General features: G+C 41.1%; 1 protein-coding gene across 1 annotated transcript in view; it reads right to left on the bottom strand.

Moving 5' to 3' along the window:
- cmip (c-Maf inducing protein) overlaps positions 1-22,952 on the bottom strand; it is a 34,802-nt gene extending 11,850 nt beyond the window's left edge. The window contains exons 1-9 of the mRNA XM_014148958.2: positions 22,021-22,952; positions 3,769-3,894; positions 3,635-3,685; positions 2,865-3,026; positions 2,494-2,535; positions 1,684-1,746; positions 835-915; positions 570-673; positions 298-402 (exon numbers count right to left, since the gene is read on the bottom strand). Of these exons, the coding sequence (XP_014004433.1) occupies positions 298-402; positions 570-673; positions 835-915; positions 1,684-1,746; positions 2,494-2,535; positions 2,865-3,026; positions 3,635-3,685; positions 3,769-3,894; positions 22,021-22,347 (1,061 nt within the window). The 5' untranslated portion in view covers positions 22,348-22,952. The remainder of the gene's footprint in view (positions 1-297; positions 403-569; positions 674-834; positions 916-1,683; positions 1,747-2,493; positions 2,536-2,864; positions 3,027-3,634; positions 3,686-3,768; positions 3,895-22,020) is intronic.
- Between the last annotated feature and the right edge of the window lie 4,762 nt (positions 22,953-27,714).

Raw genomic sequence — 27,714 nt, 5'->3', positions numbered from 1 at the left:
TGTCTCTGTTAAACCCTGTGTACTTAGAGGGAGAGTGAGGAAAGACATGTATCAGAGCGATGGTTCTCTGGGGTGACAATGTCACGGAAATCTTGCAAATGTCATCTCACGGGGGCTGAGGACCCAGTGGCTCAGGGTGATGATGTTATGATAACCAATTAGATGACTCATTACTCAAGTCAACATCTCATTTAAAATGTTTAAAGGAGAGGAGAATAGCATATGCTAACCTGGGAGGTTTATTTGGCCATTGAGTCTAGTCTGTGTGGTGGTTCTACAGAACACTACATCACTCACCTGTTGATTAACTCCTCGTAGCAGGAGTAGATGGCGGCCAGGCACACTGCCACCAGGTTGGGCAGAACGCGGGGGTGAGGGCATTGCCCGGAGGGACCATGCATGCTGAAACACAGCCACACACACAATTAGCATTCAATACCCTAAACACCCTCCATCGAACGTGGAGAAAACACAAAATAAACAAGGGGGTACTGTTGATATATCTAGGTCCTGAGTTTTGGGTTGGTGGAGAAAGTTCCAGTCCTAAAAACATGTTGTCACTGACTCACCTGTGAATGAATTTCTTCACGACCTCCATTCCAGCGTTGAGCTCATTTAGAGCTAAGATGTACTCTTGAGTGAAGAGACGCAGTCTGGGGCATTTCCCAAAGTCCTGACAGAGAGAGGAGGCAGAGAAATAAACATGGGGATAGAGAGGACAAGAGGCAGTACAGTGAGCTTTGACTCACTCCAATATATGACCACAGAAGAAAACAGACATAAACAAACTGAGCGAAACCCTTGACAGGAAATAAGATGGAAAACTCAGCTCACCATGTTGTGTTTGAGGATTCTCTGGACCACAGGGGTGAACACTTCAATCACAACCATCGACCGCGGACGCTCCCGACAGTGCTGCACAAACACACAAACACCATTTAACAGTAGCTAGATTTCCATCCAATATGCGACAGATTTTCATGTGAATATTCTAAATTCCGCATAAACAAAATATGCACACTTTCCCACCAGTGGTGGGAGTTCATTATAAGTTTTAATCTATAGCCTAATAAACTGCATGGTTTCCCAAGTCGTAGTGGGAGGACCACACACCATGTCATCGCATTTTATTTCAATATGAAGGTTATTATATCAATATTTGCACATAAAGGCGTTTCAACCGCCATTTGTCGCGTAATTGATTTTACTGGCATAAAAAGATCACACCATGTCAAACTAACAAATGATCTGTCGGCATTTATAAAATTGTACTGAAACGCCGTTTTCATCTCAGCCGTCTAAATGTTCTATTAACTCGGCCCGGAAAAACTAACTGTGCTGTTAATGATAGCCATGGTTGTAAAGAGTTTAAATCTTCTGCTCCAACAACGGTCCTAGTGTGAGGGACGTCACTGTGCATGCTTCCTCAAGTCCTACCGGGCCGCCCTCTTGGCCACGCCTAAAGGCCTCTACACACTTCATGCAAACTACGCTCCGTCGCTCTGTTTGCATAGGGTGTAGGGCCCTTCAGCCAGCTACGCCCCCGAAAAGCTAGCAATTCTATGGTGCGGGTGGAGGCATTTCAAGGTGAGGAGTAAGATTAGCACTAACTAAGGGCCAAGACAGTTATGAGATATGATTTTGACAACAGGTTGAGGTGAAATGTTAGGGCCCCATCTTTACCTTGCAGAAGAACTCACACAGGTCCGGTGGAGGGTGGTTGTTTTCCAGGAGAGGAGCGATGGCCTAGGGACACACAGAGATACCAGAGACAGGACTGATCAATACAACTTCACAATTTCCCCAGCCATGCTATCTTGTATTTACAATGGCCCCTTGCCAGCAACCTGTCATGGGCCAATAAACTCTGCTAGCCTAGTCTAATTCCCAAGAGTTACTGCAGAAGTCAACCTAAAAGCACACAGCTGTCCCTATTATCCTCTAGGGCTGTATTATCTTAGCTCTCAATACACCTCAAGACAGGTAAATAAGGTGAGCAGCTGTTCGTATGCAACAAGTGTAGATTTAACTGTACCTAGTGTGCTGCAACAGTTTAATAATGCAATCATCCCATGACTCTAGTGGCCAGGGTCCATGGGGGTATGGACACAAACATATCCAGATGAATACAACATTACACTGTAACAATAGTAAGTGGGCATAATCTGACAGCATCCACACGAACACCAGTGGGTGCCACTGCTACGGAGTAGCTGTCCATCATCAAAGCTGCTATCCAGGGGCCTATTGCTAACCTGCTCGACACGCGTTCTGAGCTGCAATAATAGGCAAAAAAAATGCACAGTCTCAGCAGTTTGACCAGGTTTTACCTGTCGAACAGGTCACTTTCACTAAGCTTCGCCATTCCTAAACTACAAAATTGTTTCTGTCCAGTCACTGACGTAATAATATGAACAAAGAAAGCATGGCTATTTACAGTTACAGGAAGCTGGCGTTCTAGAAGCTAGTGCTTCCATTCCCCTTTAAACTCACCACAATGATGTTCTCATGGTCCTGAGAGCTGAGGTTGGTGTTCTGGGGAGACAGAGGGGGCCACAGAAGTGAGACAGGTATGATCAGAGAGCGAGAGCAGACAAACAAATTCAATAGAGCCACTCCCAAACTGACTAAAAGTTCTGACTCTGCCAAACAGCAGGCATCTGTGTGTTTTGAGCTGAGCTCCCAGCAGCAGGTGTGTGTATTGTAGTGTGTGTGTATTGCAGTGTGTGTGTGTGTATATTGTAGTGTGTGTGTGTGTGTGTGTATGTATTGTATTGTAGTGTGTGTGTGTGTGTGTGTGAGAGATGCGTGTGTGTGTGAGAGAGAGATGACTGCGGGCGTGCGAGGACAGCAGATGGGCATACCTCGGCCAGCAGGGTGGAGATGATTTGCAGTGGGGCCTGGTGAATGGACTCGTCCTGCAGGGGAGAGTTCAAGGCCATGTCCACCAGTGATCTGATCTCCTTCAGAACCACCTCCCAGCGACTCGGGTTGTTCAGAACCTTACGGTACTTATAGATCTTTTTCTGGTTAGAAAATAGAGGCACACACATAACCACATACAGATGAACTACAATAGGCTTCAAGCTTTTGGAACACAATACGTTGCTTTATAGGCTTATCAAACCAATGCAAAAATACATGAGGGAAATGCATGCATTACAGGACGAATGCATCTGAGGCCCATGGGCATCAACCTCTGAGGGTGCCCCAAATAAGAAAAAAAATCATTTGATTTAATAGTATTTAAATAAAAAGTAACTTTCAAAACATTTGTGCAGTTTTATAATGCTATTCTACACATTTTGTCATGAGGCCAAGAGAAAATGTTTCAGTTTTAAAGCAAATTTCCTGCTATTCTACACATTTTGCCTTGAGAACATTAGAACATTTTGGAATTGTAAAGCACATTTCCTTTAATTCTACACATTTTCCTATCATATGCTATTTGGGGAGCCCCCGACCTCCAGTGGGACCCCTTCCCAAAAGGAAGAGGTATGAGGCCTTGGGGCACGTGCCCTGCCCATGCAGCTCTCTGTGTAGCCTACAGATAAAATCTCTGTGCAAAGTACTGTGAGTCTTGTTGAACCCCCATGAACACAAACCAATGAATACTTCAACATAGTAATCCTACCTTCCACTGCAGGGAATGAAACCACTGGTCCCGCAGATAGCTGTTGGCTGCCTGTTAGGGCACACAGACAGTCAGGTAACCAATCGAAAGCACACACACACACGTCATGTTACATGAAGAGGGAGGGAGGGTACCTGCAGGAGGACGGTGCCCCCAGGGAAGCTGAGTTGCACACAATATTTGGGGGCGTTATCCCAGGAGAGCAGCTGCAGGTCCTCTATGGTACTGTAGGACAGGGCAGCCTCCATGTACCCCGTGGGCTAGAGGGCATGAGAGAAATAATGTCAACCACTCATTCATACATGCTACACACACAGGCTGCACATTTGTATAGAGAAATACAAGGCCAAAAGACAGGCTATCACAGTGTTTCCAAACAATTTCTCATTGGGAAGTCACAATGATCACTGTACTGATGACTAATGTTTCCTCAAAGCTGCGCACAGAAGAAATATCAGAGCGCGCAGAGAAGCACGAGAGTGAATTTCACTCAACTTTCTAGAGTTTTCCCCATTAGTTAACACTATCAACTTTCCCTTTACTGTGGGAATTGTGATGGAATCTACGCAATAGCCACTTAGCCACTCAATGCAACATACCGAAACAAAACAAACTACTATGCAAGACTTAATATGTAAAACTAACTATGTAAGAGTTTTGTTGTGGGCAGAAGGCATTGAAGTAGGATTCTATCTTTGAAAAGCGAGTCAGGTAAATAGCTTTTTTTTCCTGTAAGGGGAAGTTGAGTAAGTTGAGCTTGAATAAGCTAAGTAGCCAATAGCCATAATGCTAATGGAATAATTATGCATTTTAAACTGGTTTCTTGCATCAAACACCACAACAACATTTTTAGTCACCTCCTTGTCTGAAGGACAAGTGGATAAACAGGTTAATGTCCAGCACTGCATGTTTTATTCAAAAGTCTTATGGAATGTAAGCCTACATTGAACACAACACATTGGCTGCTACTGTAGGGTGAATGATAGAACAGCTATTGCCATGTTAAAATGTCATGTGCTGCATTTTTTTCTCCATTGTTTTTGATGGTAGGCTACTCTGTTAGGTCTACATTATGATTAAATAGCCCCAGTAGCCTACTTGACCATTGTTAAAACTAACTTAAAGCAGGTACAGCCTCATTGTTCACAGTAAACGTGCGTCGGAAGTTGCACAGAATTTTCACAACATTCAAGTTTGCGCTCAGCGGACCTGAAATTTGCCCAGTGATGGAAATAATTAGAAGTAGCATTGCTGACGACTTGTACAAGGCAGTATTCAACACCCAACATAGCTGTCCATAGAGCACAGGGATGGGCAACTTTGAAGGGGGTGGGGGCATATTTTTATGTTCAAGTGTTTTAACATCAATTATCTAAAAACACGTGAACTATGATTTATTTCATATTTTGGCATATGTTGTAGCTTAAATCCTCATTTACATCAGAGGTTTTTGTGTTGTGCCCACCATCGGTTGAGACACAACATACTATTGAATACAGGGTGGGTGTCATTTCAGTCAAACAAAGAAAATGTATAGAATGGACCTATCACTACAAACCACTGCAATTTAGTTGGTACAGGTACACTATTGACATTTTTACTTCTAATTACTACTACAAAGATGGCCCACGGTCCACCCACGGTTGAATGTCAACTTAACTTGTTATGGATAGGGGGCAGTATTTTCACGGCCGGATAAAAAACGTACCCGATATAATCTGGTTATTACTCCTGCCCAGAAACTAGAATATACATATAATTAGTAGCTTTGGATAGAAAACACTCCAAAGTTTCTAAAACTGTTTGAATGGTGTCTGTGAGTATAACAGAACTCAAATGGCAGGCCAAAACCTGAGAAGATTCTGTACAGGAAGTACCCTGTCTGACCATTTATTGGCCTTCTTTGTCATCTCTACCCAAAACAAAGGATCTCTGCTGTAACGTGACATTTTCTAAGGCTCCCATAGGCTCCCAGAAGGCGCTAGAACGTTGAATGATGACTCTGCTCTCCCAGGCTGAAAAACAGTAGCGCATTTGGTAAGTGGTCGATCTGAGAACAATGAGACGGGCGCGCGCATGCACGTGAAGAGTCCATTTTAGATTTTGAGTCTGAACGGAAAGGACGTTTCCCGGTCAGAATATTATCGCAATTTTACGAGAAAAATCGCCTAAAAATTGATTTTAAACAGCGTTTGACATGCTTCGAAGTACGGTAATGGAATATTTAGAAATGTTTTGTCACGATACGCGTCCGCGCGTCACCCTTCGGATAGTGTCTTGAACGCACAAACAAAACGCCGCTATTTGGATATAACTATGGATTATTTGGAACTAAACCAACATTTCTTATTGAAGTAGAAGTCCTGGGAGGGCATTCTGACGAAAAACAGCAAAGGTAATCCAATTTTTCTTATAGTAAATCTGAGTTTGGTGAGTACCAAATGGCCTGCTGGAGGTCATTTTGCAGGGCTCTGGCAGTGCTCCTCCTGCTCCTCCTTGCACAAAGGCGGAGGTAGCGGTCCTGCTGCTGGGATGTTGCCCTCCTTCAACCTCCTCCACGTCTCCTGATGTACTGGCCTGTCTCCTGGTAGCGCCTCCATGCTCTGGACACTACGCTGACAGACACAGCAAAACTTCTTTCCACAGCTCGCATTGATGTGCCATCCTGGATGAGCTGCACTACCTGAGCCACTTGTGTGGGTTGTAGACGCCGTCTCATGCTACCACTAGAGTGAAAGCACCACCAGCATTCAAAAGTGACCAAAACATCAGCCAGGAAGCATAGGAACTGAGAAGTGGTCTGTGGTTACCACCTGCAGAACCACTCCTTTATTGGGGGTGTCTTGCTAATTGCCTATAATTTCCACCTCTTGTCTATTCCATTTGCACAACAGCATGTGAAATGTATTGTCAATCAGTGTTGCTTCCTAAGTGGACAGTTTGATTTCACAGAAGTGTGATTGACTTGGAGTTACATTGTGTTGTTTAAGTGTTCCCTTTATTTTTTTGAGCAGTGTACTTCTCAGATAGAGTTCAGTGTGTCAAATCGGAGGGCCTGTTGTCCGGGCCTCTGGCAGCCTCTATGGGGATGTCTCAGGGTTCAATTCTCGGGCCGACTATTTTCTCTGTATACATCGATGATGTCGCTCATGCTGCTGTTGATTCTCTGATCCACCTCTACGCAGGCGACACCATTCTGTATACTTCTGGCACTTCTTTGGACACTGTGTTAAACTCCAGACGGGATTCAATGCCATACAACACTCCTTCCGTTGCCTCCAACTGCTCTTAAATGCTAGTAAAACTAAATGCATGCTCCTCAACCGATCGCTGCCCGCAACCGTCTGCCCGACTAGCATCACTAATCTGGACGGTTCTGACTTAGAATATGAGGAACCTAACAAATACCTAGATGTCTGGTTAGACTGTAAACTCTCCTTCCAGACTCACATTAAGCATCTCCAATCCAAAATGAAATCAAGTATTGGCTTCCTATTTCGCAACAAAGTCTCCTTCACTCACGCTGCTAAACATACCCTTATAAAACTGACTAACCTACCGATCTTTGACTTCGGCGATGTCATTTACAAAATAGCCTCCAACACTCTACTCACAAAACTGGATGTAGTCTATCACAGTGTCATCCATTTTGTCCCCAAAGCCCCATATACTACCCACCACTGCGACCTGTATGCTCTCGTTGGCTGGCCCTCGCTTCATATTCGTCGCCAAACCCACTGGCTCCAGGTCATCTACAAGTCTTTGCTAGGTAAAGCCCAGCCTTATCTCAGCTCACTGGTCACCATAGCAACACCCACACGTAGCACGCGCTCCAGCAGGTATATTTCACTGGTCATCCCCAAAGCCAACTCCTCATTTGGCCACCTTTCCTTCCAGTTCTCTGCTGCCAATAACTGGAACGAATTGCAAAAATCACTTAAGCTGGAGACATATCTTCCTCACTAACTTTAAGCATCAGCTATCAGAGCAGTTTACCAATCATTGCACCTGTACACAGCCCGTCTGAAAATAGCCCACACAACTATCCCATCCCCATATTGTTACTTATCCTCTTGCTCCTTTGCACCCCAGTATCTCTACTTGCACATCATCTTCTGCACATCCATCACTCCAGAGTTAATGCTAAATTTTAATTATTTCGCCACTATGGCCTATTTATTGCCTTACCTCCATAATCTTACTACATTTGCACACACTGTATGTATAGTTGAAGTCGAAAGTTTACTTAGGTTGCAGTCATTAAAACTTGTTTTTCAACCACTCCACACATTTCTTTTTAACAAACTATAGTTTTGTGCAAGTTGGTTAGGACATCTACTTTGTCCATGACACAAGTAATATTTCCAACAATTGTTTACAGACAGATTATTTCACTGCATTACAATTCCAGTGGGTCAGAAGTTAACTGTGCCTTTAAAAAGCTTGGAAAATTCCAGAAAATTATGTCATAGCTTTAGAAGTTTCTGTTAGGCTAATTGACATTATCTGAGTCAATTGGAGGTGTACCTGTGGATGTATTTCAGGGCCTACCTTCAAACTCAGTGCCTCTTTGCTTGACATCATGGGAAAATCAAAAGTAATCAGCCAAGACCTCAGAAAAAAATTGGAGACATCCACAAGTCTGGTTCATCCTTGGGAGCAATTTCCAAACGCCTGAAGGTACCACGTTCATCTGTACAAACAATAGTATGCAAGTATAAACACCATGGGACCACGCAGCCGTCATACCGCTCAGGAAGGAGACGCATTCTGTCTCCTAGAGATAAACGTACTTTGGTGCGAAAAGTGAAAATCAATCCCAGAACAACAGCAAAGGACCAAAAGTATCCATATCCACAGTAAAACAAGTCCTAAATTGACAAAACCTGAAAGGCCGCACAGCAAGGAAGCAGACACTGCTCTAAAACAGCCAGACTATGGTTTAACTGCACATGGGGACAAAGATCGTACTTTTTGGAGACATGTCCTCTGGTCAGATGAAACAAAAATAGAACTGTTTGGTCATAATGACCATTGTTATGTTTGGAGGAAAAAGGGGAGGCTTGCAAGCCAAGGAACACCATCCCAACAGTGAAGCACATGGGATGGCAGCATCATGTTGTAGGGGTGCTTTGCTGCAGCAGGGACTGGTGCACTTCACAAAATAGATGGCATCATGAGGGAGGAAAATTATGTGGATATATTGAAGCAACATCTCAAGACATCAGTCAGGAAGTTAAAGCTTGGTCGCAAATGGGTCTTCCAAATGGACAATGACCCCAAGCATACTTCCAAAGTTGTGGGAAAATGGCTTAAGGACAACAAAGTCAAGGTATTGGAGTGGCCATCACAAAGCCCTGACCTAAATCCTATAGAAGATTTGTGGGAAGAACTGAAAAAGCGTGTGCGAGCAAGGAGACCTACAAACCTGACTCAGTTACACCAGCTCTGTCAGGAGGAATGGGCCAAAAATCACCGAACTTATTGTGGGAAGCTTGTGGAAGGCTACCCGAAACGTTTGACCCAAGTTAAACAATTTAAAGGCAATGCTACCAAATACTAATTGAGTATGTAAACTTCTGACCCACTGGGAATGCGATGAAAGAAATAAAAGCTGAAATAAATCATTCTTTCTACTATTATTCTGACATTTCACATTCTTAAAATAAAGTGGTCATCCTAACGGACCTAAGACTGGGAATATTTACTCAGATTAAATGTCAGGAATTGTGAAAAACTGAGTTTAAATGTATTTGGCTGACGTGTAAACTTCCGACTTCAACTGTATATTTTCTATTGTGTTATTGACTGTATGTTTGTTTATCCCAAGTATAACTGTGTTATTTGTGTCACACTGCTTTGCTTCATCTTGGCCAGGTTGCAGTTGTAAATGATAACTTGATCTCAACTGGCCTACCTGGTTAAATAAAACGGGGGATGATTTAACATAAGCGCATTTGCGAAAAAAGCACAATCGTTGCACGACTGTACCTAACCATAAACATCAATGCCTTTCTTAAAATCAATACACAGAAGTATATATTTTTAAACCTGCATATTTAGCTAAAAGAAATCCAGGTTAGCAGGCAATATTAACCAGGTGAAATTGTGTCATTTTGCGTTCATTGCACGCAGTCAGGGTAAATGCAACAGTTTGGGCCGCCTGGCTCGTTGCGAAATAATTTGCCAGAATTTTACGTAATTATGACATAACATTGAAGGTTGTGCAATGTTTTCGAGATGATAGTTTCCGGATTTGACCATATTAATGACCTAAGGCTCGTATTTCTGTGTGTTATTATGTTATAATTAAGTCTATGATTTGATAGAGCAGTCTGACTGAGCGATGGTAGGCAGCAGCAGGGTCGTAAGCATTCATTCAAAATAGCACTTTGTGCGTTTTGCCAGCAGCCCTTCGCAATGCATTGCGCTGTTTATGACTTCAAGCATGTCAACTCCCAAGATTAGGCTGGTATAGCCATTTCACATCGGTTATCTAGTTAGCCGGGTGCGCGCTAATAGCGTTTCAAACGTCACTCGCTCTGAGACTTGGAGTAGTTGTTTCCCCTTGCTCTACATGGGTAACGCTGCTTCGAGGGTGGCTGTTGTCGATGTGTTCCTGGTTCAAGCCCAGGTAGGAGCGAGGAGAGCGACGGAAGCTATACTGTTACACTGACAATACTAAAGTGCCTATAAGAACATCCAATAGTCAAAGGTATATGAAATACAAATCGTATAGAGAGAAATAGTCCTATAATAACTACAACCCAAAACATCTTACCTGGGAATACTAAAGACTCATGTTAAAAGGAACCACCAGCTTTCATATGTTCTCATGTTCTGAGCAAGGAACTTAAACGTTAGCTTTTTTACATGGCACATATTGCACTTTTACCTTCTTCTCCAACACTTTGTTTTTGCATTATTTAAACCAAATTGAACATGTTTCATTATTTATTTGAGGCTAAATGGATTTTATTGATGTATTATATTAAGTTAAAATAAGTGTTCATTCAGTATTGTTGTAATTGTCATTATTAAAAAAAAATATTATATATATATATATTTTTTTTTAAATGTTATTTTTTTCATATACACACATACATACACACATACATACATACATATAAAATTGACAACATTTCAAAAATAAATGAAAACAAATTAAAAATATATATATATATTTTTTCCATTCGGCCGATTAATCGGTACTGGATTTTTTTTGGCCCTCCAATAATCGGCATCGGCGGTGAAAAATCATAATCGGTCGACCTCTAATTAAGACATTAATGTCTTATGGTCTGATGGGGTATGCAAAATAGGTCAACTTTGAGCACCTTTATCTCTTGAATGTTTTACCATTCAGATCCAAAAAGTCACTTTCTGAGCTACAATGGGCCCATATGTATTGAAGGTTGTATGGTTGAAATAAAAAAAATGGGCTGTTGCCAAAAAATGTTTTGATTCAAATGGATTACATTTACTTCAACATCTATCCTTGGATATTTGAGAATTGATACTAGTAAAGTAAATGGTATAGACAGATTGATAGAGCAATAAACTACTGGTAATAGACGTTTTTCAGCTGCATGACTGACTGTGTTTCTGGTCACATGGCCCGAAAAGTCAACAGGCTGTGCTGTGTCTTCATCCCTCTACAATATAGGAGACCAGAGCTGTTCCGTTATTAGTGACACTCTCTCATCAGTCAAACCAACAGGCTCTTCCTTTTACTTCCGATACCCTCCCTCTGCATTAACACACCGGATCCATTTCTTTATCTGTGACGTTTTTCCCTTGTAAATTCAAACAGTTCCTTATTTTACATCGCCCACAGTCAAGCCAACAGGTTGTTCCTTTATTTGCATCTCTCTCGATCGCTCCTGTGTGATAGAACAAACAAGCAGTTGCTCCATGCGTCTCCCTCCCACTGCAAAAGAACAAACAGGCAATTCCTTTATTTAAATCTCCCTCCCTGGTTGATAGAGCAAACTGGCTGTTCAACGACTCCCTCGCTCTGAGAGATCAAACTGGCTGTTCAACGACTCCCTCGCTCTGAGAGATCAAACTGGCTGTTCAACGACTCCCTCGCTCTGAGAGATCAAACTGGCTGTTCAACGACTCCCTCGCTCTGAGAGATCAAACTGGCTGTTCAACGACTCCCTCGCTCTGAGAGATCAAACTGGCTGTTCAACGACTCCCTCGCTCTGAGAGATCAAACTGGCTGTTCAACGACTCCCTCGCTCTGAGAGATCAAACTGGCTGTTCAACGACTCCCTCGCTCTGAGAGATCAAACTGGCTGTTCAACGACTCCCTCGCTCTGAGAGATCAAACTGGCTGTTCAACGACTCCCTCGCTCTGAGAGATCAAACTGGCTGTTCAACGACTCCCTCGCTCTGAGAGATCAAACTGGCTGTTCAACGACTCCCCTCGCTCTGAGAGATCAAACTGGCTGTTCAACGACTCCCTCGCTCTGAGAGATCAAACTGGCTGTTCAACGACTCCCTCGCTCTGAGAGATCAAACTGGCTGTTCAACGACTCCCTCGCTCTGAGAGATCAAACTGGCTGTTCAACGACTCCCTCGCTCTGAGAGATCAAACTGGCTGTTCAACGACTCCCTCGCTCTGAGAGATCAAACTGGCTGTTCAACGACTCCCTCGCTCTGAGAGATCAAACTGGCTGTTCAACGACTCCCTCGCTCTGAGATAGAGATCAAATCAAATTTTGTCACATGCGCCAAATACAAGAGGTGTAGACCTTAACGTGAAATGCTTACTTACAAGCCCTTAACCAACAGTGCAGTTCAAGAAGAGTTAAGAAAATATTTACTAAGTTAAAAAAAAATTAAAAAAAAGTAACAATCACGAGGCTATATACAAGGGGTACCGAGTCAGTGTGCAGGGGTACAGGTTAGAGGTAATTTGTACATGTAGGTAGGGGTGAAGTGACTATGCATAGATAATAAAACAGTGAGTACCAGCAGTGTACAAAACAAATGGAGGGGGGGTCAATGTAATAGTCTGGTGGCCATTTGATTAATTGTTCAGCAGTCTTATGGCTTGGGGTAGAAGCTTTTAAGGAGCCTTTTGGTCCTAGACTTGGCACTCCGGTACCGCTTGCCGTGTGGTAGCAGAGAGAACAGTCCATGACTAGGGTGACTGGAGTCTCTGACAATTTTATGGGCCTTCCTCTAACACCGCCTATTATATTGATCCTGGATTGCAGGAAGCTTGGCCCCAGTGATGTACTGGGCCGTACGCACTACTCTCTTTAGCGCCTTACGTTCAAATGCCCTGCAGTTGCCATACCAGGCGGTGATGCAACCGGTCAGGATGCTCTCGATGGTGCAGCTGTAGAACCTATTGAGGATCTGGGGACCCATGCCAAATCTTTTCCGTCTCCTGAGGGGGAAAAGGTTTTGTGCCCTCTATTCGACTGTCTTGGTGTGTTTGGAACATGATAGAGATTGTTGGGGATGTGGACACCAAGGAACTTTAAACTCTCGACCCGCTCCACTACAGCCCCGTTTCCTGTAGTCCACGATCAAGTCCTTTGTCTTGCTCACAATGAGGGAGAGGTTGTTGTCCTAGCACCACACTGACAGTTCTCTGACCTCCTCCCTATAGGCTGGTCTCATCGTTGTCGGTGATCAGGCCTACCACTGTTGTGTTGTCAGCAAACTTAATGATGGTGTTGGAGTCATGTTTGGCCACGCAGTCATGGGTGAACAGGGAGTACAGGAGGGGACCAAGCATCCCTGAGGGGCCCCAGTGTTGAAGATCAGCACAGCAGACGTGTTGTTGCCTACCTTTACCACCTGGGGGGCGGCCTATCAGGAAGTCCAGGATCCTGTTCCAGAGGGAAGTATTTAGTACCAGGGTCCTTAGCTTAGTGATGAGCTTTGAGGGCACTATGGTGTTGAATGCTGAGCTGTAGTCAATGAACAGAATTCTCACATAGGTGTTCCGTTTGTCCAGGTGGGAAAGGGCAGTGTGGAGTGCGATTGAGATTGCATCATCTGTGGATCTGTTGGGGCAGTATGCGAATTGCAGTGGGTCTAGAGTATCCGGGAGGATGCTGTTGCTAGACATGTCGTAGCCATATTGTGAAATCAGGAGTGATTTGCATTACACACCATCCCTATATCAAATAAAAAAAAATCTGTCTGAGAACAAAATTAATTATTTTACAGTGCCTTCAGAGAGTATTCCTACTCCTCGGCTTATTCCACATTTTGATACAGCTCGAATTCAAAATGGATTAAATAGATGTTCTCCCTCACCCGTCTATGCACACACACACACACACAAAATACCCGACAATGAAAGTGAAAACTTGTGTTTAGACAGACATTTTAGCAAATTTATTGAAAATGAAATACCTCATTTACAGGTATTCAAAGCCCTTTGGCAGCGATTACAGCTGTGAGTCTTTCTGGGTAAGTCTCTAAGAGCTTTGCACACTGGGATTGTACAAGATTTTCCCATTATTCTTTTCAAAATTCTTCAAGCTCTGTCAAATTGTTTGGTGATCATTGCTAGACAACCATTTCCACGTCTTGCCAGAGATTTTAACGCAGATTTAACTCCAGTGAAGGTTTGGCATTATGTTTTAGGTTATTATCCTGCTGAATAGTGGTCCTGTGTGGCTCAGTTGGTAGAGCATGGTGTTTGCAACGCCAGGGTTGTGTGTTCAATTCCCACGGGGGACCAGTATGGAAATAAAATGTATGAAATGTATGCATTCACTACTGTAAGTCGCTCTGGATAAGAACGTCTGCTAAATTACTAAAATGTAAATGTCTGAAAGGTGAATTCACCTGCCAGTGTCTGGTGGAAGGCAGACAGAACCAGGTTTTCCTCTAGGATTTTGCCTGTGTTTAGCTCCATTCAGCTTATTTTCTTATCCTGAAATATTCCACTGTCCTTAATGATTACAAGCATACCCATAACATGATGCAGCCACCACTATCCTTGACAAATTGGAGAGTGGTACTCAGTAATGTGTTGTATTTGCCCCAAACATAACACTTTGTATTTAGGACAAAAAGTAAAATTACTTTGCCACATTTTTTGCACTATTACTTTAGTGCCTTGTTGCAAACGGGATGCATGTTTTGGAATATTTGTATTCTGTACAAGCTTCCTTTTCACCCTGTCAATTAAGTTAGTATTGTGGAGTAACTACAATGTTGTTGATCCATCCACAGTTTTCTATCACAGCCATTAAACAGTTTGTCTCGTAAATCCCTGAGCCGTTTCCTTCCTCTCCGGGAACGGCGATAGCAAGGATGCCTATATCTTTGTAGTGACTGGGTGTATCAATACACCATCCAAAGTGTAATTGATAACTTCACCTTGCTAAAAGGGAAATTCAATGTCTTTTTTTTTATTTTTATAACCCATCAACCAAATGTGCCCTTCTTTGTGAGGCATTGTAAAACATCCCTGGTCTTTGTGGTTGAAATGTACTGCTCGACTGAGGGACCTTGCAGGTAATTGTGTGGGGTACAGAGATGAAGTAGTCATTCAAAAATCATGTTAACTATTATTGCATACAGTGTGTCCATGAAATTTACATGACACATTTTTACTCCCGAACTTATTTAAGCTTGCCATAACAAAGGAGTTGAATACTTTGAAATGTCTTGTCTAACTTTAATTTTGTATTAATTTGTAAAAACTTCAATAATTCAACATTGTGTGGTATTGTGTTTAGGCCAGTGGCCCCCCAAAAAATATCTAAATTTAACCAATTTAAATTCAGGTTGAAACAACAAAATGTGGGAAAAGTTGGGGTATGAATACTTTGAAGGCACTGTCCAATACCATTTTTAATTTAACTTATTGTGCATGTATCTAGACGCAGGTGCATGCACAAATGCACCCGATATGCATGCATGCACACAAATAGCAAAGCAAGACAAAACTAAAGTCACTAGAGAAGGGGAACCTTGCATCTCTGAGAAATTAAAAAGCCTATATTTTACAGGAGCAAACAGATAGGGGATTCAATTAACCCTATGAGCACAAGATGTTGAAAAGACATCTTTCAACCAATTTTGCTCACTGGGAACCACCATAAATTGTCAAAGATGAAATATCCTGCACAAGAGCTTGCTGTGGTAACTTGCGTCAATCTATCTTCATCCCTCACTCATGTTGTTTTCTTCTCTTTTGCTTATGGTCTTTCTTCATCTCATTTTGTCTCTTTTTATTCAGCTTTTCTTCCTTGAGGAGAAGTGGAGTACAGCTCTTCTCACCAACATAGCTATGTTGCCATGGAAACTAGGAGGTGAAATGGAGACATGTTTTTGTTGTTTCCAGGGAGAACCAGGTGGAAAGCATCTCTGTATTCAGGTGCACTGGCAAACTGATCATATGAACGATGAAGACAACCAATGTTGATCTTGCTCATTTAATGATATATTCTAACAATCATAGCAGGTTTCAGTGGTCAGTGTTCATGATCAATTCTAGAGCTCTAGTAATGAACACACTGAATTTACCAACACTGTGCTCACCTTATTCAATTATACCCCATGGGTCTTTATAGGATGTTTATATCAACTAAATTTGAGGATTAATGTATTTTGGCAGCAAAAAAAATATTACACCAAAAAAAGATGGTAAAAAGCACAGACAAAGCATTCATTGTAAATGAATTTGAGAATGTATAGAATGTACATTAATACTGCCAGGCGCTTCTACATACCGATGCAAATAAAATATGAAAACAGCTATTCACAAAATGCAGCATCAAATCTCTCCTTCCATTGTATAGGCATTATGGGTATTGCTAGCCAAGTACTCTCCACCATTTTCTCATTTGCACATGTTATGAACATCAGAGACCAGTAGATGGCAGTTGCCTCTGGACAGCTTGTATGAAGGATATCCAATTAATGAGACTTCAATGGCAGCCTGAAACTATGAGTGATTAGAGAAACAGAGAACACAGTGGTTTGAAAGGTACATTAGGCTACTTTGTAACACAGCATCAGTTTGCAGAAGGTGAGGTATGGAGGATTATTAATCAGGCATGACCTAGTGGACCTGAGGTTAATAGATTCAAGCCATGATGCATTGGGGGATTCGACTGGTGTATGTGGACAACCCCATATAGTGACTGACCTGCACAATATGGCTTGATCTAATAAGAGATGAACAAGAGACAGGCTGCAGTGGACGTGCATGTGTCTGCAACCATTACCCCGTTTTCTTCAACCAAAAACACACATTTGACAAGCTGTGGTTTTTCTTTTTGCCAATACCTTGATCAACTTTATACTGGTTGTTGTACTGTATACTAGCTGAGTACTTTAAGCATTCACATTTGGTCTGGCAGGCATGAAAGCGTCCAGTGTGAAAGATGGTAAAATAAAAGTGAAATGGATTTTGGGATACAGGGCAAATAGGGTGTAAGCATTTCATCATACAATGCTGGAACATACTATTATGTAACTCACAGAAATGTTTGTCTCTTGGCTTGGATTCAATAATAAAAAATACAATTGTGCCAACAAGACTTCCCAAATATCATGCAAATGGGCACTGTTCTGTGTGTCAAAATGAATGATACAGTAAACCGGCTTTATGTGCAGCAAGTTACGTAACAAAAGAGGTTATTATTACAGTAACTGAATAATAAGGAACAAACCAGTAGGTCGTAAATTACCAACCAGGCTGCTGTCTGATAAACAAGCTCTAGTGTAAGTGTGAAGGACTTTGAATACCTGAGCCGACAAGGTGAAAAATGTGTCTGTGCCCTTGAGCAAGGCACTTAATCCTAATTTGCTCTAGAGGTACCGTACTACTATGGCTGACCCTGTAAAACAACACATTTCACTGCACCCATTCGTGTGACAAAATATTTTTTTAATAATAAAAAATAAAAATGTACTGGGATTTCACTCTATGAACATTGCAAAACAATCAAAATACATCTAAAAAAGGTATTACTTTGGGAAATGCACTGTGAGAGCTGAGACAATCACACTGTGACGCTGACAAAATAGAGCCCAGCCAGGACCTCATCACAGCAGAGGTTCCAAAGGTTCTCATATGATGAACCATGTAAGGGAGGGGGATAATCAGCTCACTGCCCTTCCTTTCACCACTCTGTTACTCCCTCCCGAACTGCCAAGGATCCCATGTACTGTATACCGTGTCGGAGTACTGGGCTACACAAATGTTTATACTTGATAGCACCTGATCCACTGTTACTGTACAGATTGGGTTTCAACAAAGGTGGCAAACTTATGGTAGTTTAGTACCACTTCAGTTAGAAAATCTATAACATTTCCTGCTGTATTTGATTTAAAGGGATTTCTGATTAACAACACCCATTGGTCAAATGCACACAAGAGCTAAAACCACTGCTCATCATAGTTATGGCATACAGCGGGCTACTGTACACTTTTATAATAAGACCTAAAACATTTTTACTGGGTAGGTGACAAATAGGCCTAAGCCTATATGTCTAAATTTATGATAAAATCACATTTATTTCATTATTGCACACATGTTCTCTTTATTTCTCCCTCTACTGAATGTTCTGGCAAAGGGAAAAGTCAAATTTAGGTTAATGATAAGAAACCATATGTCAGGGTACTGCAGCTTAATTCCAGACAATAATTCAAATATTCTCTTAATGGGTGATTATCCCAACAAAAGGAGGATGATCCTGTATTTGAATGTGAACACATTTGTCTGCCAAGAGGTTCTCTGAGGCTTCTGTGTGTGTCACAACTGCGTATTATAAATGTCTTCACTTCATTGTACGCTACAATAATAGCTCTAATGGAGTACGACGTGAAAAATAGTTTGGTTTTTCAGTCTGACTTTCAGTGTTTAGATTTTATTTTTATTTATTTAACCAGGAAGGGCTCATTGAGATTTGAAATCTCTTTTTCAAGAGCGTCCTGACCAAGATAGGCTGCACCAAGTGAATACACAATTACAGACAACATGAACAACTACAGGTAATCTAGTAAAAAAAAGAATTCACAAGATAAAACAACAAATAAAATAAAAATATTGACAGGTCAGGGAATCAGCCTCAAAATCCTTAATCAATGATTTAAACATTGGGACAAGTTCTTCCAGTTTAAAAGGATTTTGTAAGGCGTTCTTTTACCAAATTCAGTTCGGACATTTGAAACAGTTAGCAGGATAAAGTCATGCGAACGAAGAGAGTACCCACCACATTTCTGAACAACAAAAATGCCCAAATAAAATGGCAGTAAACCCAAAATGGCTTTGGAAATAAAAGTATACCAGTGACTGAGCCTACGATTGACAAGAGAAGGCCAGCCAACCCTTGTATGTAAAGTGTAGATCGAAAGTTGCCTCATCTTGTGTTTTGAGTTGCTTGCTGATAGTAAGTTATCTCTGTCTAATCTAAGCTCTTTGGGGAGTAGTCTGGCCTAACCCTGCTCAACCTCATGTTCTTAGTTTCTGTCTGTTCGTGTTCGCTTCAAGACATAATAGGACCCTTGCGATATCAGAACTGCAAGCTAATCTGTAAAGGCCTTTGTGAAGGAGGCGTGACAGGAAGTTCTTGTAATGGGTTGGTGTTACGCAAATATGATGCAGGTTCTCAATAGTGACTGGCCTATGCTTAAGAAGAGGAATGATTCACATTTCTCATATCAGGCCCTCAGATCTATTTATACAGTAGCCTACCTCATTTGTTGAAACTGAAGCATCCACATGGCTTGGGGTTTTGTCCTAATGTAAATTATGACAGGAAAGGAGTAAGTCTGATAGGAGAAAATGCACCTGAACTTGTGTGGCATGGCTCAAGTTTCAGTCACAGTTTGGTGACCCAATACACAAAGGAAACATAATTCAAGTTGTTTTTAGTACAGAACAACAACAGTTCTGCACTCGATCATTTGCGATTGAACTAGTTATAGACCTGACTTGTCTGACATATAGTCAAACTGTGGAATTACAATGTATGGGGGGGGAAATCATTTCCTTGGGGCTTTAATGTGCAATTTATTGAGAACAGTACCTTGTTATGAATACTATACTGACACATCAAAAAATACATGTAACGGCTCACTTCTAAAGACAGACAGACATTACAGATGTAAAAGTAAGACATCCTGACTGACTGTGGCCCAAAAGGACCATTAGCCACAGACAACTACACTTCCATTAGTGATGCTCCGCCAGACACTGAGCACCTGTTGGACACCTATTGGTGACCCTGTTGCTGAGAGGGACTGTTATTGATAATGGGGTGAGGTGGTTAGTCAGCACCTTACTCTTCACATCTGATAGAATGAGCTGTGAAGGAAGACATAACCTTTTTGTAAAGTTATGTAGTCTACCATATATTCTCGTCAACAACTAGGTCAAGCCACAAAATACTGCCTAATTTGTCATGATGTCTGACAAAGACGTCTTGTCTGGGAGTGTTTGACACTTGGAACTGTACTGTGCTTTTCATTGAAGCACTGCGGCATTAGTGTGATTATCCACAAGTTAAGATGAGCTATAAGAATAGATTTAACAGTATGTCTTTGTAAATTGTAATGCAGTCTACCAAGACAAAACATTTGTGAACAGCCCCATGAGTGAACTGCCAATTGTATACTGCAATTAAATGATGCCTTGTGCATAAGTGTAATACATTCAAAACACATTGTATGTTCATATTCTTATTTAAGTAACTTATTAAATACATAATTAAATATCCCCACCATCATTTACTATATGAAGTCTATTCATAATAAAATCTGAAAAATATAAATTGTGGCATTATTAGCTTACTGCATGCAGCATGGGTGAAATTGTTAAAATGGATGAAAATGTAAAACAAAAAAAACAATGTCCTCTTATAGAAGACCTGTTGATAAAACAATGTCCTCTTATAGAAGACCTGTTGATAAAACAATGTCCTCTTATAGAAGACCTGTTGATAAAACAATGTCCTCTTATAGAAGACCTGTTGATAAAACAATGTCCTCTTATAGAAGACCTGTTGATAAAACAATGTCCTCTTATAGAAGACCTGTTGATAAAACAATGTCCTCTTATAGAAGACCTGTTGATAAAACAATGTCCTCTTATAGAAGACCTGTTGATAAAACAATGTCCTCTTATAGAAGACCTGTTGATAAAACAATGTCCTCTTATAGAAGACCTGTTGATAAAACAATGTCCTCTTATAGAAGACCTGTTGATAAAACAATGTCCTCTTATAGAAGACCTGTTGATAAAACAATGTCCTCATAGAAGACCTGTTGATAAAACAATGTCCTCATAGAAGACCTGTTGATAAAACAATGCCCTAAGCCTACTGACAACTGTCCCACTGCCACCAGTAAACAACAGTAACAATAATAATAATAATAATAATAATAACAGCCTAACAGTGATCATTATCATATTGTTTTCAACCATTTTAGATGCATTTAACCAGGAAGTCTCTTACGGTGTGAACCTCTTTAAAGAGACCAGGCACTTGGAACTATAGGAAGAGTAATATTAATACTATTTGTTCTGTTTAAAAACTAATATTCGTATGGCATTCCTGTTGAAAACAGTTTTAATCTATGAGCTATGGCTTCATACAAAGTTTACACAGCAGATCAGAGTCCAATGAGTACAGTCATTTTTACATCACAGTAGGAGTGAATTCAGGAAGTGCATTGAAATTAAATATATGATAAATGCCTATTGTTTGTATCTTGAATTCACTTAATTAAAAATTGAATTGATCCCTGCCCTGGGCCAACAGTATTTAATGTGATACAAATCCATAGGAGGCAGCTGATGGGAGATTAACATTAGGCCCAATTCAGCTTCCATAGACTACAGAAAATGTCATCCAATACATTTGTGAGCATGCCATCACTCGTTGCCCACAAAACAATGCTTTAATACAGAAATAACACGTCAGTCCGTGCCTATGTATCCAACGCGAGGACAACAGTAGGCCTAGGCCGCCTAGGACAGATAAACCATATGAACAGCCATACATGTTTGATGAACCAATAGTCCTAGAGATGATCAAATGTTATAATGATATGAAAATCGTAGCCAACTAAAAGAAAAGCGTAGCAAATAGGAGTCCACTGCACAGTCGTCAGAGGATGTGTGTAGGTGTAGCGACCATAGTGTCACCGAAGGGGGAAATAAAGCAACAATGTTGAGATCCAATTATCAGCTGAGCAAATGGAACTTGGAAGGTAACAAAGGAAACCGATAGGCTACATTTTCTGCTGTTAATTACAGAAAATGCGTCAATCGTCGTGTTTAAACGGATTATTACAAGTGATAACAAAGCCCATATTAAAAAAAGACAGGATTGGGGGGGGAAATAAACATTGTACGTGGACACAATGTTACAACAACAGTAGCAACTCACCGTCGCAGACGCCAGGCTGCAGTCTGTCAAGGTGAGGTGGTGCGGTTCCCATCTCCGTAAGAATTTTGAGGTTAGAATTTTGCTGAGGAAGGTCCGAGGGTGTTTCACCACACACACCTGGATGTCCCCCTCCTGTAGTAGTTTATATCGCATCCCGCTGCTGCAATGGAGAAGGGTTCTCTTGCACGGCCCGGCGCCTAACTTAATATTATTCCCCTCCGGTGGCGTCGGCGCAGACATCTCCCCCAGCAAAGGCTTGCTCTCCTCAGATTGATAGAATTGTTTATTATGTAGCTCGTTACCCCCGCCGCTGCTGTTAAAATCCATATTCAACTAGTCGCAAAAATATCCTATAGGTAACAAAAGTAGGCCTATCTAATATTAGTTTGTTAAATATATATTTAAAAAGAAAAGCCAATTGGGTTGAATTGTAAACCTTGGGAGCAAAGCTACCGCGATACGACCTCAATTGTTAAAAGAGTGTTGTGGGCGAAAAACAGACACGGCGGAACCACTGATAGAAAAGCCATGAAAGAGTCTTTGATGGGGGTATTTCAGAACGGAAAAGTAAAAGAGCAGTTACTGGATAGGCAAATAATCCTATAGCCACACCATTCCCACCGTAATGTCTATCCTGTCCGCGTTTAGCACCCCCAACGAGCTACTCAATATGTTCGGGCCATGTCCATTCTGCCAGCCCCAGTCCAGATAACATCTTCCACAGATTGAACTCATACGAGTCAAGTAGCTTTGATACAAAACACCCAAATCCAAAGGCGACGTGTTTCTTCGTGTTTTTGGTCTTTAAACGGTCATTGGCATGGTTCCTTTTTACTGTCTTTTTCTTCTATCTTCGTGAAAGAACCCAAGCACTTCGATAGAGCCACTTGGATTGGTCCCTTCTCGTTCATGTGATACCAAAGTGACGTCAATGGGGAGGCAAGCGGATGCGCTGTGCGTCTTTTAGCTCCACTGTCTGCTGCCTACTATGTGATAGGAGGGTGTACAGTTCCCTCAACACAAAAATGGAGGGCGCACGACCTACATGTCAATTTTCTCGTCTAGCAGTGTTGTCTCTATTTTTGTTAAAGAAGACTGCGTTTGACACGGAAATCAATCATTCTACTTAATAAATGTTGCTGGAATCATGGGCGTTATGAATTATAAGAAGACCCGATAGGGTACTGAGGGAAACATATGACAATATTTAATATGAGGATATCCACCTAATTGTCGGTAGGCTAGTTTCAATTACAAACTGAAAACGGTTGTAGGCTATAGTTTCAATTTTATTGCAAATTCTTTAGCATTTTGATTCACATTACAATAAAACATGAATCACTGACAGTTTCCCTTTAACTGTGAGCTCAATGTTGATACTTCATTCCCAGAATTGATTGATTAGTATCCACACGGTCTGTCTGATGGGGGAGTGCACAACACATACCCATTAAAACTGTTTCAGCAATGGGTCAGAGACTCCCAGTCCCATTCTTGACCCACAGTGACAGTATGTATTGATGTTTCCAGATTAAATCTAAGAAAACAGTTGTCACAAACCTACTGTATGTAACAGCCTTTGTTGACAATACTGTATGGGCATGCTGAAGGGTATACTGAGTAGGATAAGTATCGCAGAGATGGAAGAGTAACCTCTAATGCTGCGTTCATAAACAAGTGGGAAGTGGGAATTTACCACATGACTGGCAAAAATCCACTTGAACCGTCCTCCAACTGGTAATTACAAGTGGGAACTCATATCATCATGAGCTCTGACGTCACCTTGCTAACAGCATTTTCGGTAGTTAAATGCAACAAAACATTTATAAAAAGCAATCTATTAATATGGTTTTTGAACACGGTAACTTATTTACAAGCATGATAGCTGTACTTTTCATTTATGGTTTATGCAACTTGTTGGCCATTAGCCAATCAGCGTTTCTCAACGAATTCAATGCATGTGAATGCATCCAACTGGTATTTACGGCATCACAACTGGTAAATTCCTACCTCCCACTTGGTTACGAACGCAGCATCGTCTTAAGTAATTGTGCCTGTTCTTTTCATTAACGTTTGGAAATTATGTTTTGTTTGTGGGGAGAGACACAGCAGGTAGACTAGAGTTAAGCAATAAGGCCTGAGGAGGTGTGGTATATGGCCAATATACCACGGCTAACAGCTGTTGTTATCACGACGCAACACGGAGTGCCTTAATACAGCCCTTAGCCGTGGTATATTGGCCATGTATCACAAACCCCCGAGGAACCATATTGCTATTATAAACTGGTTTCCAACATAATTAGAGCAGTACGACTAAATTTTTTGTCATATCCATGGTATACAGTCTGTTATAAACTGGGTGGTTCGAGCCCTGAATGCTGATTGGCTGACAGCTGTGGTATATCAGACTGTATACCACAGGTATGACAGAACATTTATTTTTACTGCTCCAATTATGTTGGTAACCATTTTATAATAGCAATAAGGCACCTCTGGGGTTTGTGGTATATGGCCAATATAGCATGGCTAAGGGCTGTGTCCAGGCACTCCGCAATGCATCGTGCATAAGAACAGCCCTTAGCCATGGCATATTGGCCATATACCACACCCCCTCGTGCATTATTGCTTAAATATACCATGGCTTTCAGCCAATCAGAATTCAGGGCTCTAACCACCCAGTTTATAATGTGAAATATACAGTACCTTGGACACTCAACTCATGAGTCACACTGTAAAAAACAAGCAGCTCTCCAAAGATGCACAATGCAGAAACCGCTCCACCATTTCCTGGTTGCTAAAATTCTAATAGTTCGCCTAGTTTCAGTTTATGACAAAACAAGCAAGTATAATGTAGAGAATCATTGCACCATCTAAACCGCTGTGAAATATATTTTACATAACCAAAAATATTGTATCTTCAGCACTGTACAAAACTAAAAGTAAGATGCAAAATGAAACTTAAGAATGGGAAGCATAGAAATAGCGTACATAGAACATATCTATCGCATCTTAGATCTATAACTAACATTTCTGTGAATTTGGTCGGGTCACCCAAAAAGTTACATATTGCTTCGTCTCTCCACTAAGGTCTCGATGCTCCCACTGGTAGCTGAACACATTTCTCTGAATGCTTTTTCAATTCCACCCACTCCCATTACTCAACTTGACCACAACATTGCAAAGATAGACACTCTTCCCGATTGTGCCCCATATTTGCATCACACAATAACAAGCCTTGATCTGTCATGCCTGAACGTTTAGTAAAGCTGAAAGTGAAAGACAATGTGACTGTCATTATGCAGTTTAGACATTTCAGATATAAGAGGAAGTTAAATAACCCCCTATGTAGTCTGTCCTTTAAATGATAAACCACACTCAAACGCAACAAACATAAGGAGGTCCCAATACCTTAGGGCATAACAGATTGTTTCCTAATTTCTGATTAATTCATTCCTTTACAATCAGCATTATTATTTAAACATTGATTACACTCAACGTAAATCTCAAAACGGGTTTTGTCAAAGCAATGAGTGTAGTGTGCTGGTGGCTTTCTGATATGCTTCCCTTCACATGCCACTGGTGGACAAGAACAAGTCTCATCAAGTTGTCCGGCAGCACAGTCTCTCAGGACTCAGTTTAACATTAGCCACTCATCAGTGTCCCAAGTCACAAGATCTCTTGTTAAATTATGAGGACGTAATGAGAGCAGCTTGGTTTAAATGAATTAACTCCATCCTGATTATCTTCAGTAATCCTGTTATGTTAAAGGGAATCTCCCCTCAAAAACGATTTGGCATTTTTTTTATTTTTAATTAGTCCACTGTTGATACAGTCCAACAATGTTTTTCATGTCAGCAGTCAAGTTAAGATATTGGTCTTTCAAGAAGCAAAGAGTCACCATCCACATCATCATCATTTAAAATGCATCATATGGCTGTTTTCTTTTGCTTCTTGAAAGTCCAATATCTTAACTTGACTGATGACATGAGAAACATTTTTGGACTGTATTAACAGTAGACTAATTTACAAAACGTAATAAAAATCGTTTTAGTGGAGTATCCCTTTAATCCCATGTCTGCCAGTCATCTGACATACACACACTTGAAATCTGGAGAGGATTCTCTTGGTTAACTACTGTTTCCGAGAGATTAAAACCAACAATAACCAAAATATAATGGATTATTTGGGGAAATAACTCCTCAGTAACCCCCGAATATATAAAAAAACATCCTGAATGCTACTTGATTTAAACCACTTCAAGCAGGGCTGAAGTCACAGAGGAATAACTACCCAGTTGACCAGACAGTCGTGTTTAATCCATTTTGTTAAACCAAAAGACACTCATGATTGAGCTCATTCCATGACACCTTCCTTGCTACTCCACAGAATTGAATACAAAATACAAATAGCTTTGAATTTTTGCTCCTCTCACATCCCTATTTTGGTTAACAACCACTTGATGGTACTATTGCAGAATTCCCAGAAGAACAGTGCTTAAGTGCATCAAAGTGTTTTGATAGCTACACAATGGGTGAATGCTTTGTAAAAGCACTGTTTCGACCACTGAATGTGGATAGTGTTTAAACTGTGTGAGGGACACTGGAATGTTGACTGTCTCAGCAATACACTGTAACATGCTGCAAGTAAACAGTGTTAAGCGGAGATTGTGATACAGTATAATATGTGTTTTTGGTGCTTTTCAGAGGTGTCCTGAGCTCTGTTGGCTGCATTAAGGCATTAAGTGTGTGTGTGTGTATGAATGCATTTTCTCTAATACTGTATGTGTCTGAGTGCTGTAGTGTATAGGTGATGAGTTGCCCTTCTATTGAGACAAAAAGCAACAGCTGTAACTCACACAGAACAAATGGGGTCAACAGATGCCAAATTCGTCCACTCTGACTGGAAAACCAGTTCAAAGGTCATCAGCCAATTACATCCAGCAATTTAAAAGCCAATTTATGCTTGATCCAAAAATGTGGTCCGAGTCTCCCTAATGGAGGGTGCGATGCAATTGCAGAGCCTCCGGAGGCATGCAGATGCCAAATTGAGATCTGTATTGCATCGCCATGCATCTCCCAAATTTTGTAACAATGCAGAGGGCTCCATATACAGTTGAAGTCGGAAGTTCACATACACTTAGTTAGGAGTTATTAAAACTCGTTTTTCAAACCACTCCACAAATTTCTTGTTAAGAAAAGAGTTTTGGCAAGTTGGTTAGGACATCTACTTTTACGTAATTTTTCCAACAATTGTTTACAGATTATTTCACTGTATCACAATTCCAGTGGGTCAGAAGTTTACATACACCAAATTGACTGTACATTTAAACAGCTTGTAAAATTCCAGAAAATGATGTAATGGCTTTAGAAGCTTCTGATAGTCTAGTTGACATAATTTGAGTGAATTGGAGGTGTACCTGTGGATGCATTTCAAGACCTACCTTCAAACTCAGTGCCTCTTTGCTTGACATCATGGAAAAATCAATTGAAATCAGCAAAGACCTCAGATATTTTTTTGGAGACCTCCACAAGTCTGGTTCATCCTTGGGAGCAATTTCCAAACGCCTGAAGGTACCATATTAATCTGTACAAACAATAGTACGCAAGTATAAACACCATGGGACCACGCATCCGTCATACCGCTCAGGAAGGAGACGCGTTCTGTCTCCTAGAGATGAACGTACTTTGGTGCAAA

Source organism: Salmo salar, chromosome ssa16 (genome assembly GCF_905237065.1).
Source record: "Salmo salar chromosome ssa16, Ssal_v3.1, whole genome shotgun sequence".
Lineage (NCBI taxonomy): Eukaryota > Metazoa > Chordata > Actinopteri > Salmoniformes > Salmonidae > Salmo > Salmo salar.
The sequence above is the reverse complement of the archived record's forward strand: the minus strand, read 5'-3'. Positions and strand labels throughout refer to the sequence as shown.